This window comes from Falco cherrug, chromosome 18 (genome assembly GCF_023634085.1).
Source record: "Falco cherrug isolate bFalChe1 chromosome 18, bFalChe1.pri, whole genome shotgun sequence".
Lineage (NCBI taxonomy): Eukaryota > Metazoa > Chordata > Aves > Falconiformes > Falconidae > Falco > Falco cherrug.
In genome coordinates this window covers 6,591,201-6,605,091 of record NC_073714.1, presented here as the reverse complement: position 1 = coordinate 6,605,091, position 13,891 = coordinate 6,591,201, and the positions used below count along the sequence as shown (strand labels likewise).

Here is a 13,891-nt window from a genome sequence, read left to right as displayed (position 1 = left end):
ATGCTAAGGGTTAAGGCAAAAATATAGGCCCAATTCAGAAGTAATGAGCTCTCCATGCATCTGCTGGAGCAGAATCAAGTTTTACTGCTGCAAGGCCAACATTTGTTATAGCAATTCTCTCCCATGGCAGAGGTAACATCAACCCAGCAGGCCTCTTTGGCGTTTCCTGTAGCACTGCAAATTGGAGGCAGCAGACTAGCCACACATTCCTCCCTAAACCCCAGTGGCTCCACCTTTCCAGCTCATGTCACTCAGAACTCCCACTTCTCAAGCAAAACACCAAACTGCCAACCTCCTGGTTTGTGTCCAGAGAAATACTCCAGGCAACTTTCCCCTGCCTGCTCCAAGAAGGGTAGTAAAGCAACTTACTGCTTGTTGGCCAAGGTACAGCAGCTTCTGTAAACCAGGATGTTTACAGTTTCCTCAACCCATTCCCCATAGTCCTTCTCCCAGTGCATTCTGGCATTCAGACACAGTCATCCAATTCCAGTTAATTTCTTCAGCATCTAAATGGCTTCAAGTAGCAGCTGTCTTTGAGGTTTGCTACTCCACATCTAGTCTCTTTGCCATTTTTGTTCCCTCTTTGCTTTCTCTATAACTTACCCTGGATTACACTAGTCTCTGGTTTTGATTCCAAGCAGATTACTTAAACCAAGTTTGTTTTGACTCCTTTTTGAATCAGTGTTTGAAGCTTTGTTAGAAAGCTGAAAACCTGAAAAAGTTCTACTCAATAACTATTTCAGCACTCCACTTAGGGGCCGTATAAGTGTTTCACTCATGTTAGAAAAATATAATGTCAACTGTCACACTTGGTGTGAAATCTAATTCATGGACATATTAACATTCGTGTGATAAATTTAGAAGTCAGACTATCAAATGGGAAAACACTGTAAAATATTACTGTCACTAATAAAGCTGTTGCTTTTTATGGCATAGTTTTCCCGTGAAAGAAAAGCTGTACACAAACTGAAACATTATATGGCAAGACTTGAATTTTATGGCAAAAAAAAAAATAAATTCCCACAACCTCCTTCTGCCTACAGCTTAAGCCAGACTGATTTGCTACTCTTCCTGTGTCTTTTTCTCTGCTTTTGTCCACCATTAGCAAGAGTCACTGTGGCATGCAGACAGAGGAACAGTTCTCCACATATGGATATTTAGACAGAAAGGGGCTGAAACCCAATAGCCAGACCAAGACACCTCAGGCAGTCACTTTAGACAGTCAACACAAGGAGAGGAAGACCACTTGAGAAGTCTTGAGAAAGTGATTCAGGAGCACGTGCTTGTGTTCAACGTGTGCCTTTGCCAAGTACCTCAGTAAACTCGAGTGCCTCATTTACCTGGGTCTCATTGAAGTCTTTCACACCAACACAATATACTGTTGCTCCCAGGTCACGTGACCGATTAGCCTGGAACAAGGAAAGGTAGAGTGACGTGAATGCAAATGTGATGGAATGCAGGTTTCTGAAAAGTCTTAATCATAAATGTAGTCTTTCTCTGTAAAACGAGCAATGGGGGGACTTACCGCAAAAAAGCTTTAAAAGCTTTCCTCACTGATTCTGCAAAAACAGGTTTTATCTCCTACTAGGGTAGCTATTTGTTTAGTAAAGCAAATCCCGTTATTTAGTGGGTTTTTTAAACCTAATTAGCTCACCTTCCCAGCTACTCTATCTTCCTAACATTTGTCTGTCCAACAGATGTAAGACAGACTAAATCCATTTTCTTTTCATCATTTAGGACATATCCCAGTATAACAGTAACCTAAAACATTTTTCTGTTTTCTGTTTCAGACGTGTGCCTGGACTCATGATACCTATAGGTGAAGAGACATTTTATTCCATCTCCTACAGAACTGTACTGCTCCGACTATTTACACAGCATCTCAACTAATAAAAGGGGAACATCCACAGGTTTGATTTTTCCAGGCTATTTCATTGACATGCAGATGTAGTTGCACTGACTATTCAAAAAGCAACTGTATTAAATTCTGTTGCCTCTGTAAGAATGAAGTCATTTAATCATATTTCATTACAACAGGAAGACTTGACCAAAAACCTATGCCCAGAAAAGATGGTAGCAAGTCAGACTATATCAGAAGACTGTAGCAGTTCAAATTGTTCAATAGCAAAGTGCTTTACAAGAAAAGCATCATTCCAGTTCTATACCGAGAAACTTAAACCCAAACAACCGAAGCAACTCACAGCATAAAAGCTGAGTTCAGGACCTCCGTTCTACTAGCTCACTAGCTGTTTCTCCCCAAACCAACACAAATATAACACTCCTGACCTCTCAACTTGTTCTTTCACCTCTAAAAACAAACTTGTTTTTCTTGTGGATTTTTTGTTTCAGAAGAAAAGATGAACAGTGAGGACCGGAACTCTTGATTCATGACATTTGTTTGTGCTGTAGCAATACTGGTTTTATTCTGCAAAACCATTCTTTTTGTTGTTATTGGATTTAAAGCTGCACTTTGGACAGATTGAGAGGAAAAAAGAAATCTGTCAACAGCAAATTCATGTAACAATACCATCTTCCAAGCTCAGGTCATCTTAAATTTGTTTGACTGACAAGTGAAAACTGGTTCAGCTCTTCAGAGGTGACTACCAAAAGGACGTCAGCAAGAACACTATACAGCAAAGCTTGCAAGTGCTCAACCTAGTGTTTAGCTAATATTTTGCATAATATGCTAATTTAACAAGGGTGCTGAAAACACATGCTTGAATCTTGGAAATATTTGTGGAAACTTTGGATCTGATCCTCTGAAAGGCTTTCTGATGTGACAGAAGATTACAGGAACAACAGTCACCCTCTTTTTGCAGTCTTCACTTTTTGTGAAAGAAGAAAAGTCAAAGTGAGATCCAGGTATTTCCCAGAACAATTCAGCAAATACTGAAACTTTTCAGCTGTAAACTATTCCTTCCTCCACATTTTTCTATTTTTTTAACTGGAAGTTTAAAACCCTCTCCTTTCCCATGAACAGCCTTAGTTTTGATGAGTCAGAAGCATTGCTACCGTTAATGTTTATCCTTAAGAATCATGTCTTAAGAACACCAAAGTGAAGTTCTGTCACTAGGGAAAGATGTTTTCCCTATCTTTTGCCTTCAAAGCAGCAAGCCCAGACATTTCACTTTCTCCCTGGCTAAAAAAGTGTAAGACACTTACCTCCCTCTCAGAGTAGAAAAATAGGTCTTCATGGAGTTCTCCATCTGTCAACGCAATGATGACACTTGCAGTTCTGTAACCTAAATACACAAACTTCTTTAGTCTCTTGTTTGAGTTGTATTTGTTAAACTAGCCTAGGTAACAACCCACTAGCAACCTGTCAGCACACTGAAAGGGTCAGAAACAATGGGCTTCAAGCCCTAACCTCCCTCCAGCCAACCACTTTTCAGAAGACTTGAATTTCTGCATACTTTTTTTACACTTGGACACCTGCCTTCAATACCAGTTTTATATCACTGGCACATCAGGAGAGTGGTTTTTAACTGGCAGCCCCTTCTATTTCAGTATTTCAGACCAGTAGATTAGACCACAGCCATCAAGAAAACAAGGTGTTCCTAGTTATTTCCCGATTTTATTAATGCTGTCAATTCAAGAAATTCAGAGATTTTTTTTCAGCTTGTGATAAAAAGCACAGCTGGGATATGGTAGGAAAATGGCCTAAAATATGTAACATATTTCAGCAACATAGTTAAACCTTCCAATCTTCCCCTTGCATTGATTATAGCTTGGGGTTTACAAGTTTGTACTACTTTTCAGGAGTGACCAAATAGAATTAACTCATATTTCTGACAAGAGAATTGCTATAGATCTGAAGGAGTTCTGTAGGTACATCTTGCACACTGTTACAGAAAGATAAAATTTAAACATCTCAAGGCATGTAAATTATCAACCTTTAAATTTATATAGCCATCTAGGGCATTTTCCTGCCATTACCAGTAGCTGTGCCTTTAACAAGTTTCTGCCAAAGAGATAAAAATCCAAACAAGTAACTTCTTTAATTACTACAGAATAGAGAACCGACACCTAATTTTCTTGGTGCTACTTAGAAATCCCCAATTTTAAGTAACGTGGTAATGATGCAACAAGGAAGTCGAGTGCCTGAGAAACAGTAAACAACACTCAGGGCCATTCCTGTTGCAGATGCCTAACTCAAGTGCCTAGGTGCTTCCTGTAGGAAATGGAGAAAAGTGAGCACTTCTTGTACAAACGTAGGAGCCCAAATGACCTCAGAGATGCCTTTCTCCCTCCACTGGCTACTGCAGGAGCCTTTGGATCTACTGTAGGTTGTAGAAGCACTCTTTAGTGACTAGACCAAGGACAAACACAGGCCAACATTCAGACTTGAGGACCCAGCTGGCCACTGCTTCTTGCATATGACAGCAACCTGTTTACATGTAGTACATATACTAGCATGTAAAAAGCATTATCAATCCCAAATCGAATGGTTTTAGCTATCTATTCCATTCTGCTGCAGTCATATTTTACAGGTGAGCCCCAAAGCTGTGTGGACGTGGTCACTACTTCATTTTATTCACAAGTGGCCCTGCAAAACCATTAGGACTGGCTTTGTACTGAAACATCTGGTTGCCTGGTTTTTTGGCTTCCAAGAAGATTGTTTATATTTCTACTTCAGGCTTTACAATGCAGAAATCTTTTATATTAATTGCAAGGAAGGAAAGGACAAACATTTTTGCAATTCTCTGCACTTACTACTAGATTTAGTAACTGCTCACTGAAAAAACTTTTACCTACCAGCACCTCCACATACCCACGTTTCAGAAGGAAGAAGAAATGGTTACCTGAGTCTTCAAGCAAAAAGAACAAAATAAGGTACTTGACAGTTTTGATAAAAGAGTAGGCACCTTCAGTCAGCCTGGCTTCTCATTTCTAGCCTGAAACTCATTCATTCTAGCTCTGGATCCTTAAAGCTCCACCTGTTCTTTTTCCTTTTCAGGGACAACTAGCCCAAAGAGCATTGCATTCCTGTAAGAATAGGAGCCACCTCCCACCTTTCCCACAGTGAAGCTGCATTTCAAATCTATGAAAGTTGTAAGTCAAAAAGAAAGAGAAAAAAAAAAAATCAATGGATGAAGAAAGTGTCTCACCATGAACATTTTCATAGTAAATCTGTTCACTTGCCTGAAATTAAATCAAAATATTATTAGCAATAAATGAATAATAATACTTTGTGGGCATCTACACATGCACCAGAAAGAAAGAGAAGATGGCAGTGAGGATGTCATGTTTGTAGTCCACACATAACCTTGGCTTTCAGAGATATCTGCTTCGTGGAACAAGTTTCTTGCCTACAGTTCTGATTGCCTATGGTTCTTCAGTGTCTTATCTAAAGCATAACTCAGTCAGACCAACCCCAAGGTCACTGGCCAAGAATAACGTAGTCTCCCACTATTATGCTATCTGAAAATCACACTCACCTTCTGCCTTGAGAAACATTCTACGTCCATTGATAAATACTCCCCAGCACCTCTAGATCAGCTACTCCAATAGCAAATAAAAAAAACTGCAGGGAGATATTCTTATGCTTCTGTCTCCCATTTGATCTATGCTCAAGCATATTCTGCAGGGTAGAAAGGCAAAGGCTTCAGTGTGCATCAATTTAAAATTAAGAAGTAGGCCACCCTGGCCACACTTGACTTACTCATTTCATTTCTGTTCTGAATTTAAATTTGGGTTTTTTGGACTTCTGCAGAGTTTCTGAAGTCACCACACTCTGGGACTTGGTTTTGGACTCCTAGTTAAGAGCCAGCATCTCTGTCAGGTCACCCGATTTTTTGTTGTGTGTTCACATGCATTTTCAATAGGCAGGCAGTTCCATAATCCTCGCAAATGCATGTGTAGTACAGAAGTGGGAGGGGTTCAGGAGTTCAGGTTTAGAGAAAATCCTTAGCTTGTAAAACAAACAGGAGATGGCCAGAGCAAGCAATAACTTTTGGGCAGCATTATTTGTCTACCAGCGAGAACATGTTAGAGCCATGGTCTCAGCTCCCACCCAACTCTAACAAGCCTACTACAGCACCCATGTAGGACTCTGGGCAGCTTTCCACTCTTTGTGAACATGGTTCCATGTGGGAATGCAATGTCAGAGACTTCTGCCTTGTCCTAAGCTGAAAAAGCTGCTCCCCCCATAAAAGCTGAAGGCAAAAGAAAAGTAGCAGGGTTTACAGCTCCCTTTTACCGGATCCAACACTGTGTACACTTCAGTGTGTCTATTGCATAAAAGGGAAATAGCCCCAGTTTTGTACTAGACAATTATTAACCAGATTCATTTGTTTAACATTTCCTGAGGAGCACCCAGACACAGTTTAAAGGCACTATAGCATGCAACTAGTTACCCTTTCAAATCCTTCATGCATGTATGTGTCACCTCCTGGAAGGACCTTCTGCAGCTCTTCTAGACCCTGACGTATCTGTTCCCTGAAATGAATGCAGATGCACTGTTAGATCCAAGATCAAATTTACCAGGAGCTGATATCCAGGTGAAGAGATGCATGGTAGAACTAGATACAGAGAGGGGGGGAAGACTTTAGCCAGTGTTTATATAGGCTAAAGTAATGTCTGGGTAGATGCCTTTCTAAGGATGTGGAAAACAGAACACTTGGGCTGCCGGTGTTCCCACAGCCTGGGGAAAGCATCACAACAGCAGCATCTCCCAGGTCAATATCCATACATTTCTTTCTAAATACATATTCCCTGTGTAACCCTGGTCAAACATTTGATGCAGAGCAGCCCACTTGCACCTGGCTCACGCCTCACTTAGGCTCTCTTGACATACAAATGTAATCAAACACACACAAAAAATGAACCAATCTCAAACCATCCTGGCAACTCCTGTTTGTTTGGACATTACACCTTCAGTTCCTGTTCAAACTGACTTTAAGATTAAAGCCTTTCCCAATAGTTTACTACAATTCAGGGTATCTGTTTCAATCTTTTTAGAAATCCCAGGCACAGTGACAGATCATCTGCAGGCTAAACGGGATGGACGCCCCTTTGCTGTTCCATTGAGCTGCAGGCACCAAACTCTGGAAGCCAAGTACAGGTCAGGAGTCTTTAATACCAAGATAACACCCTGCAATGTGTGGGGTGTATCTCTGAGCAAACTATAAAAACTCCATGGGAAACCGATTAAGTCACTGCAATTCAGGACCATGCTGACATTGTAAGACTGAACGCCAGAAAGCAGTTTTGTCCCTGCATTTTTTAACTACCTCAGAAAATCCAGTTTGTGTGATCACAACTCTATCTCATGTTTGTGAGGCTGACTGCAGCAGGGCATCAACATTATCCAGTCTACAGAGAGGTAACTCCCACAGGGGGAAAAAAAAAAAAAAAAAAGAGTATCTGCTTTTCCAGTAGGTTGAATTATCAAACTTTCAAGAACTCATTCTGTACCTCTGACATCCCAAACTAGTGAGACATGGAGCTTGTATATCATACGTGGGCTAGGGACAGACATTTCCTCCATTCAGCTACCCATGCACATACCAAGCTGAAGCTGAATATAAAATAAAGACCATTTCCTGTGATCAGAACTATTTTTTCAAACATGAGCACTGAAATTTTGAAATATAAAATAAAAGTCTTTAAAATATGTCAATCCAATCCCATTAGAAGCACAGGTTTTCCAAAAGGGATATTAAGCACCCATAACCTTCACATTCAGATGCTGATACACCACATGGAGACAGGGGCAAGGTAGAAGAGGTTTTGCCACTGCTCCAGCTTCCCAATTAAGAAAGGCCAGTGTTAACTAAAGCCTACACCTTGTTTGTCAGTCCTCCAGTAAAAAACAGCAGCTCTCCAGTCAGCTGGCTTTTAGACTAGTACCATATCAATATCCTGTTCCCAGTCAACATTTCTAGGACAGCTGGATAAATACGAAATACATTTCCACATGGGAAACACTGAAGTCTCATAGCTTAGAGCCTTAACAGACTAGAGATCTTTGCAATGGGGTGTGCTCACAGGGTGGGAGACAGAAAGAGCCAGGGAACAGGTTCTCTTCTGGCCTCAAGTTAGATATGGTTCATTCTCTTTATACTTATTGCTGCAGTAAGTGGCAAGAGATGCTTAGGCTGGCTGGGTTTAATGACATTTTTCATGGCCGGTATGTATGTGGATTGCTCTTTAGGAAAGCGGCCAATTTCCTATTCATTCCTCTATAGTATGTTCTGGTATGCAATTTCATAGACATCCAATATGTAAAACACATGCTGACTTATACAGTCTTCACATGTGTTACATATATTTTTGCTCCACGTGGCAATGAAGTTAACAGAGGAAGCAAGAGTGATTAAAGAATCTCATCCAGCTCTCCTTGAAGTCAGAGTAAAAAAAAATAAAATCCATCCCGTAGATTTTACTGGGATTAACTTAGGGATCTACAGGGATATGACGATATGACAGGAACATGCTTCAGAAACATGGCAATCAAACCAGCACTTCCAGAAAATATACATGCTTGCAATCCACCCTAAACACTGTCTGTCTATAACATACCTTCCAACCTCCAAAGAAATCATGTTCGCCTCTACCTCAAGGGTATGGATATCACCTACATCTTTCAAGTTTATTTTTATGGGAAGGGACTTTCACCTATTTGTTTGCAGAAGAAACTCCCTAAGGATGTTTCAAAGGCAGTAAGGCTCTTGTCTAGCAAAAGCCTGAAAATCTGTGGAAGGCAGACTCCCTCAACGAAAGCAGTTTGAGTCAAAACCCTAATTGCTGGCAGAAACACATTTAGAAGTTAAAATTAAGAAGGCAACCTCTGCCTTAAGAGACCTTAACGCATTCTAGCAGAACAAGTGTCACATGTGAAAATGGGCAGGCAATTCAAACAAATTCAGAAGCACAAAGGTGTCACAACACTGCTCACAGTGGACTGGAAATCATTGAGCAAGGAAGGTGAAAAGCTACAAGGACACAAAAGCTGCTGTGCACCTTTAAACCTCTTCTTACCTGTCTTCTGTTAACCTCATTAGAATTGTCCCTCTAGTTGAAAAAACAATGAAGGACATCCTCAGCTGAGGGCTGGAGAAGGAGAGGAAAAAAAGTAAATTATTCTGGTGGTCCAGACCAGAGCTTACCGTATGCTTAACACCGAACACAGAGATTGCTATCTATATTACCACAGAATCAAAGGACGTCTGGGTCAGAAGGGACCTTAAAGATCATCTAGATCCAACCCCTGCCATGGACATGGACACCTTCCACTGGACCAGGTTGCTCAAATCCCCACCCAGCCTGGCCTTGAACATTTCTAGCTGTTACAACTCCACAGGATGAAAGACAAGACTAAGCAGCAAAAGGTGCTTTGCCTTTGGCCTTCCCAGTCAAGGCAAACCATGAGGATTCCTTCTGATATGTAAATAGCACATGCATCATGACCTTAGGACTGCTAAAGCAAGAAAGGCTTAAGTGCATCCTGGTACCCCCATGGAGACGAAAGAAGGCCAATTTTGTTTATCATAACACATTCCACCCATGGGCCTGGGGGATTTTTCACCCAGTCTCAAGTCACTCAGTGCCTGAAAGCTACAGCCTAAGGCCTCTCCCTGCAGACCCAAACTCCTGTACTACAGGCAGTAGCCAGCCGTCTCAGAAACAAGTGGATTCCTTCCCCACAAAAATACAATTTGATCCATGGAAGTCAGGCAGGAAAAAAGGAAAACTATTAGCTTATCTGCTCCTACATGACAGAAATCTGGGGAAAAGCAGTCAATGGGATAATCTGAGAAAAGCATTAAGAAGTCTCTCCCCCCCAAGTCCCCTGGTGGGAAGCAGCATGTGCTACTTGACTGTGACTGAGAGTGTGTCTCCTAGCTGCTGGCACACACACCCCTCCTCGTTCGCTCATCTGCAAAGCAGCGCTTCTTACCTTATGAACTTGCGGGCCAAATGTTCCACAAAATGATATATTTCATTCCAATGGTGCAGGACACTTCCTGATCTAGGGAAACAATTATTACAGGCGATATTAGTTTAATTGCTGCTATTGTAGTTTTCCCAGCCTAATGTTTTGTTACACGTTGCTCAGCTAGTCATTCCTTTTTCTTTTGTTTAACACTCACTGTCCACACTGTTCCTTTAAAAAGATATTAAATTGTAAATGGCATTTCCTACTTAACTTCGAAAAGCAGGAATAATTTACACTCCATGCAAGTGTCTGAGGCTACACTTGGCAATAACATATGGCAGTTATGCTAGACCTTCAGCACAGCCTTAAACAAATAAATCCTGTATGAGTGAAAACCCATCTCTCTGCACAGTATTTTAGATTAAATCCACCAACTCACTTGCCATACCATTACGCAGAGCTTTTAGCTCAAGCGTATTTTGAGAATAAAATGCAGTTGGAGGAACAGATTATTAAACTTCTCTACCACTGTGCTACATTCTATGAAAAGTAAAACCCCTTAGGTCCACATGCCAACTGTCCTGGCTAATTCATTCACACCCCAGTTAAAAGCAAAACAATTTAATTTTGCATTGCAGAAGAATAAACCATGGACTATAATAGGACTGGATTATTCTTCTTTATGCTTTAAGAACCAGGAAAAAATTAGGTTAATCAGCATCTTTCAGCATTAAATGCCCCTCCTAGCATGAAAACTTCTATGAACACTGAAATATTAATATTGGAAAAAATTCCTTCCTAGAATCAGAAAATAAATATGTCATCACTTATTTAATCCATTGAATACAATTAAAATATTTATAAAGGAAATAACCATTTTAGTTTTAATAGAAGCTTTAGTGATCTGCAGCCTGAGGAAGAAAAGATGAGCATTTGAGAAGAGTGGGGTTTTTTCGCTTCACAGAAAGAAAAAGCATCAGACCTGACTCTGTTCTACCTTAGATGTGAGAATGCCAATGAACAGCCATGAATAGATTCACCCAGGCACTGCACACCTGGTACCGCCAACCCCAGCCTGGCTGCAAAGAGCATTACTTCACTTCCTATAAGCATAGCAAGCATGCTAAACACATTGTGCAGGTCATACACGTTTCCTTCCATTCTCCCCACACCTGGTTTTTATTTGCAGCCATTCAGTAAAAACTTTGGCCTTACCCACTTGCTTCGTGATACCTTAAGACATTCTTTCTCTGTATGACCCCAATATATCCAAAGACAACCTTAGATGACATGCAATGAGGACCCTTGCACAGGTACAAAAGCATATAGACCGTCTGGAAAAACAGTGAATTCTCCAGCTCTTGTTGCACAAAGGAGTTGATACCAAATGCACTTTAAAGACAACCTTAAGGGCTCCCCAGTTTTGTCCATGATTCTAAAGGTCAGATTGCAGTGGAGACTTGATCATAAGCAAATGTTAATTGTGCTTCAGGGCTCTCTTTCCTTTCATCAGACAAGGACTTGAAATCATGACTTGTTCTTCATGCAAATAGGTATTGGAGAGGGCCAAAGAAACACTAGTAGCAAGGGTCTTGACAAACTGATTAAACCACACAGACAGTGGGAAAATCGCTGTCTTAGAACCGATGAAGGGCAAGGTACATCAGTACTTGCTTTCAAACAAGAAACAACTCCCGCTGCATGCACACCGCAAACTGATAGAACGTAGACATGCCAAGCTCAGCCCCAGGTGCAAATTCCTCTGAGATGTATGGAATAACTCTGAGACCCTGAATATGACAGGCACTCCACTCCCATCAATGCCAAACAGCCCAAATAATTTCCAATAACTGGCCTGGAAAATAAGTATTTATTGCCTTTTACGGTGAGCTGTAAAAGAAACACTTGACTTTATAGCAATGATTGCATCAGTCTCTATAAGACACATGAAGCCAAGGCTTTGTTAACCATAAAAAAATTACTGCCTCCTTCAGTGAAATGTATGTTGCTACAGACCATATATCCACCTCTCAAAAAAAGTACACCTCGTTAAAGTTTCACGTCTCGTCAACCATCCAGTAGCAGACATGTGAAGCCAGGACCCCTTCACACATATACCCTAACCAACCTCCTCCAGGCCATCAGACAACACAACCGTACTACACTTTATGTTAAGGGAAAACTTAGCGCTCAGCCTCTGCCAGTACAAAGCCCTAACTAACCCCCACCTGCAACAGGACACTGCCCTAGAAGCTACGGTAGCTTTCAAAAGTATGGTTATTTCTTCTCCTCTGAAGAAAAGTTGATCGTCACTTAAAATTACTATTGCAGCAAGGCAGCTGGGAATGAGATCCAGCCACAGAGCACATAAGGTATGTAGGTCGTCATATAAAACTCCTGTCATTTTCCATGGCTCTGAGAAGTCATGCATTTTTTGAAAACAGCATTTGCCAGAATAAAGCTGAAAAACCAATAGCTCAATTCAACCATGTGCTAGTCAATAAGTCAATAGCACATCCTGCTTAAGTGTTTGCCTTTGCAACTGCTGTTCCACCAGTTTTAAATTGTTTGGGCAGTTTTTTCAGGTATGCAGTGCCGTTTAATTCTTCACAAAGCATGACTTCAGCTCCTGCTGCACCACCTCCCCTTCATCATTCTCACTCTGTTCTCCCGCCAACAGTCCCATCTTTATGCCCTCTGGAACAAGCCTCCAAGCATCTGAAGTTACAGCTTTTTTTCTGTGAAACCTTCCTACACATCTATGAATGTACAAAAGGAACAACCTGAAGTTCAAGAGCTTGTTAATGTTAAACACCTATTTTAAGGAGACTTCTTACCATTGCTACAATCATAAAAACAAACCCTTTCTATCCCACAAAAGGATGCTTTCTGCTTTCACTGAAGTAGGGCAATTGGAATACTCTACAATCCATTTATTCTCATCTCTACCAAAGCAAGCTATAAAAGGGTCCCAAAATGAAGGCTCACACTTTTGCTGACCATACATTGTTCCTTCTAGCGCAGCAAGCTTTCCTCTGCAGCTAGACAACTTGCAGCCTACTTGCAGCTAAAGTCTCCATCTACTCAAGCCCAGCTGCCAGTGGCTATAAATGCCCAGGGTCTGCATTTAGAAAAAAGTACTCCTCCAATACATAAAATACATCTTCTGAAGCACACTTCAGATTTCCTACAGTCTTCACTTGGCATAAAATGGACAAAACCAATAAAACTAACCTTTTGCAGTCAATGGAAGGTTTGAAAAACCAGCATTAGCTTACAGTTTTCAACTCCACAGCTTTCAGCTGTGTTACTTGGAAGCCCTGCAGTAAAAGCCACTTGTCACTTGTAAAGCCTCTCATAAAGCAGGCCAATACTCTGAGCAGGACAAGCATTTCTAAAGCCTAACTGTAAGGCAATAAAAGCCAAATTTAAAATCCTTATCTCTTCACATTCCCAAAGACAAACAAGATGATCAGCGAGCCACCACTTTGCAGCTGAATGGTTGGTTGATGCTACAAACTTGCAGTTTAAGAAAAAGCTCATCGTGAGGATGCCAAATTCTCTTGCTGGAGAAAAGTCTAATAAATGGAAATTAAGATTAAGTAAACCATCATGCCTTTAACAAGGGAATGATACATTCTGTGGTCAAATGTGATGATATTTTCTACATCTAAACTAAATGTAAGGGTAAGAGACACTCCACACAGTTCTCCAGCCACAGAGAGCCGCACTCTGGCTAAACCCACCCTCCCACAAGTACTTTTCTCCTGCTCACTGTGACAAGATGCATCATAACCCAAAGCTGCAGCAACTCAAACCTTCTTACAGTTTGTCTGTCCTGCACTTTTTAGACTCCTTATTTCCATTTCTGTCACTGCACCTTCCCAAAACACCCGTGATTTTATTTAGTTCACAAACTGGAAGAAAACAGAATCAAGCCCACAAACTCTTATACAAAGACTTCACACCAGTTACATGCACTGCAGCTGACAGAAGTAGACACCTGATTCA

General features: G+C 41.0%; 1 protein-coding gene across 1 annotated transcript in view; it reads right to left on the bottom strand.

Annotated features, from left to right (window-relative positions):
- The window catches only part of ANTXR1 (ANTXR cell adhesion molecule 1), a 111,308-nt gene that overhangs the window by 91,686 nt on the left and 5,731 nt on the right, over window positions 1-13,891 (bottom strand). The window contains exons 2-7 of the mRNA XM_005438156.3: window positions 9,902-9,973; window positions 8,983-9,054; window positions 6,357-6,438; window positions 5,109-5,142; window positions 3,163-3,242; window positions 1,341-1,409 (exon numbers count right to left, since the gene is read on the bottom strand). Coding sequence (XP_005438213.2) covers window positions 1,341-1,409; window positions 3,163-3,242; window positions 5,109-5,142; window positions 6,357-6,438; window positions 8,983-9,054; window positions 9,902-9,973 — 409 coding nt within the window. The remainder of the gene's footprint in view (window positions 1-1,340; window positions 1,410-3,162; window positions 3,243-5,108; window positions 5,143-6,356; window positions 6,439-8,982; window positions 9,055-9,901; window positions 9,974-13,891) is intronic.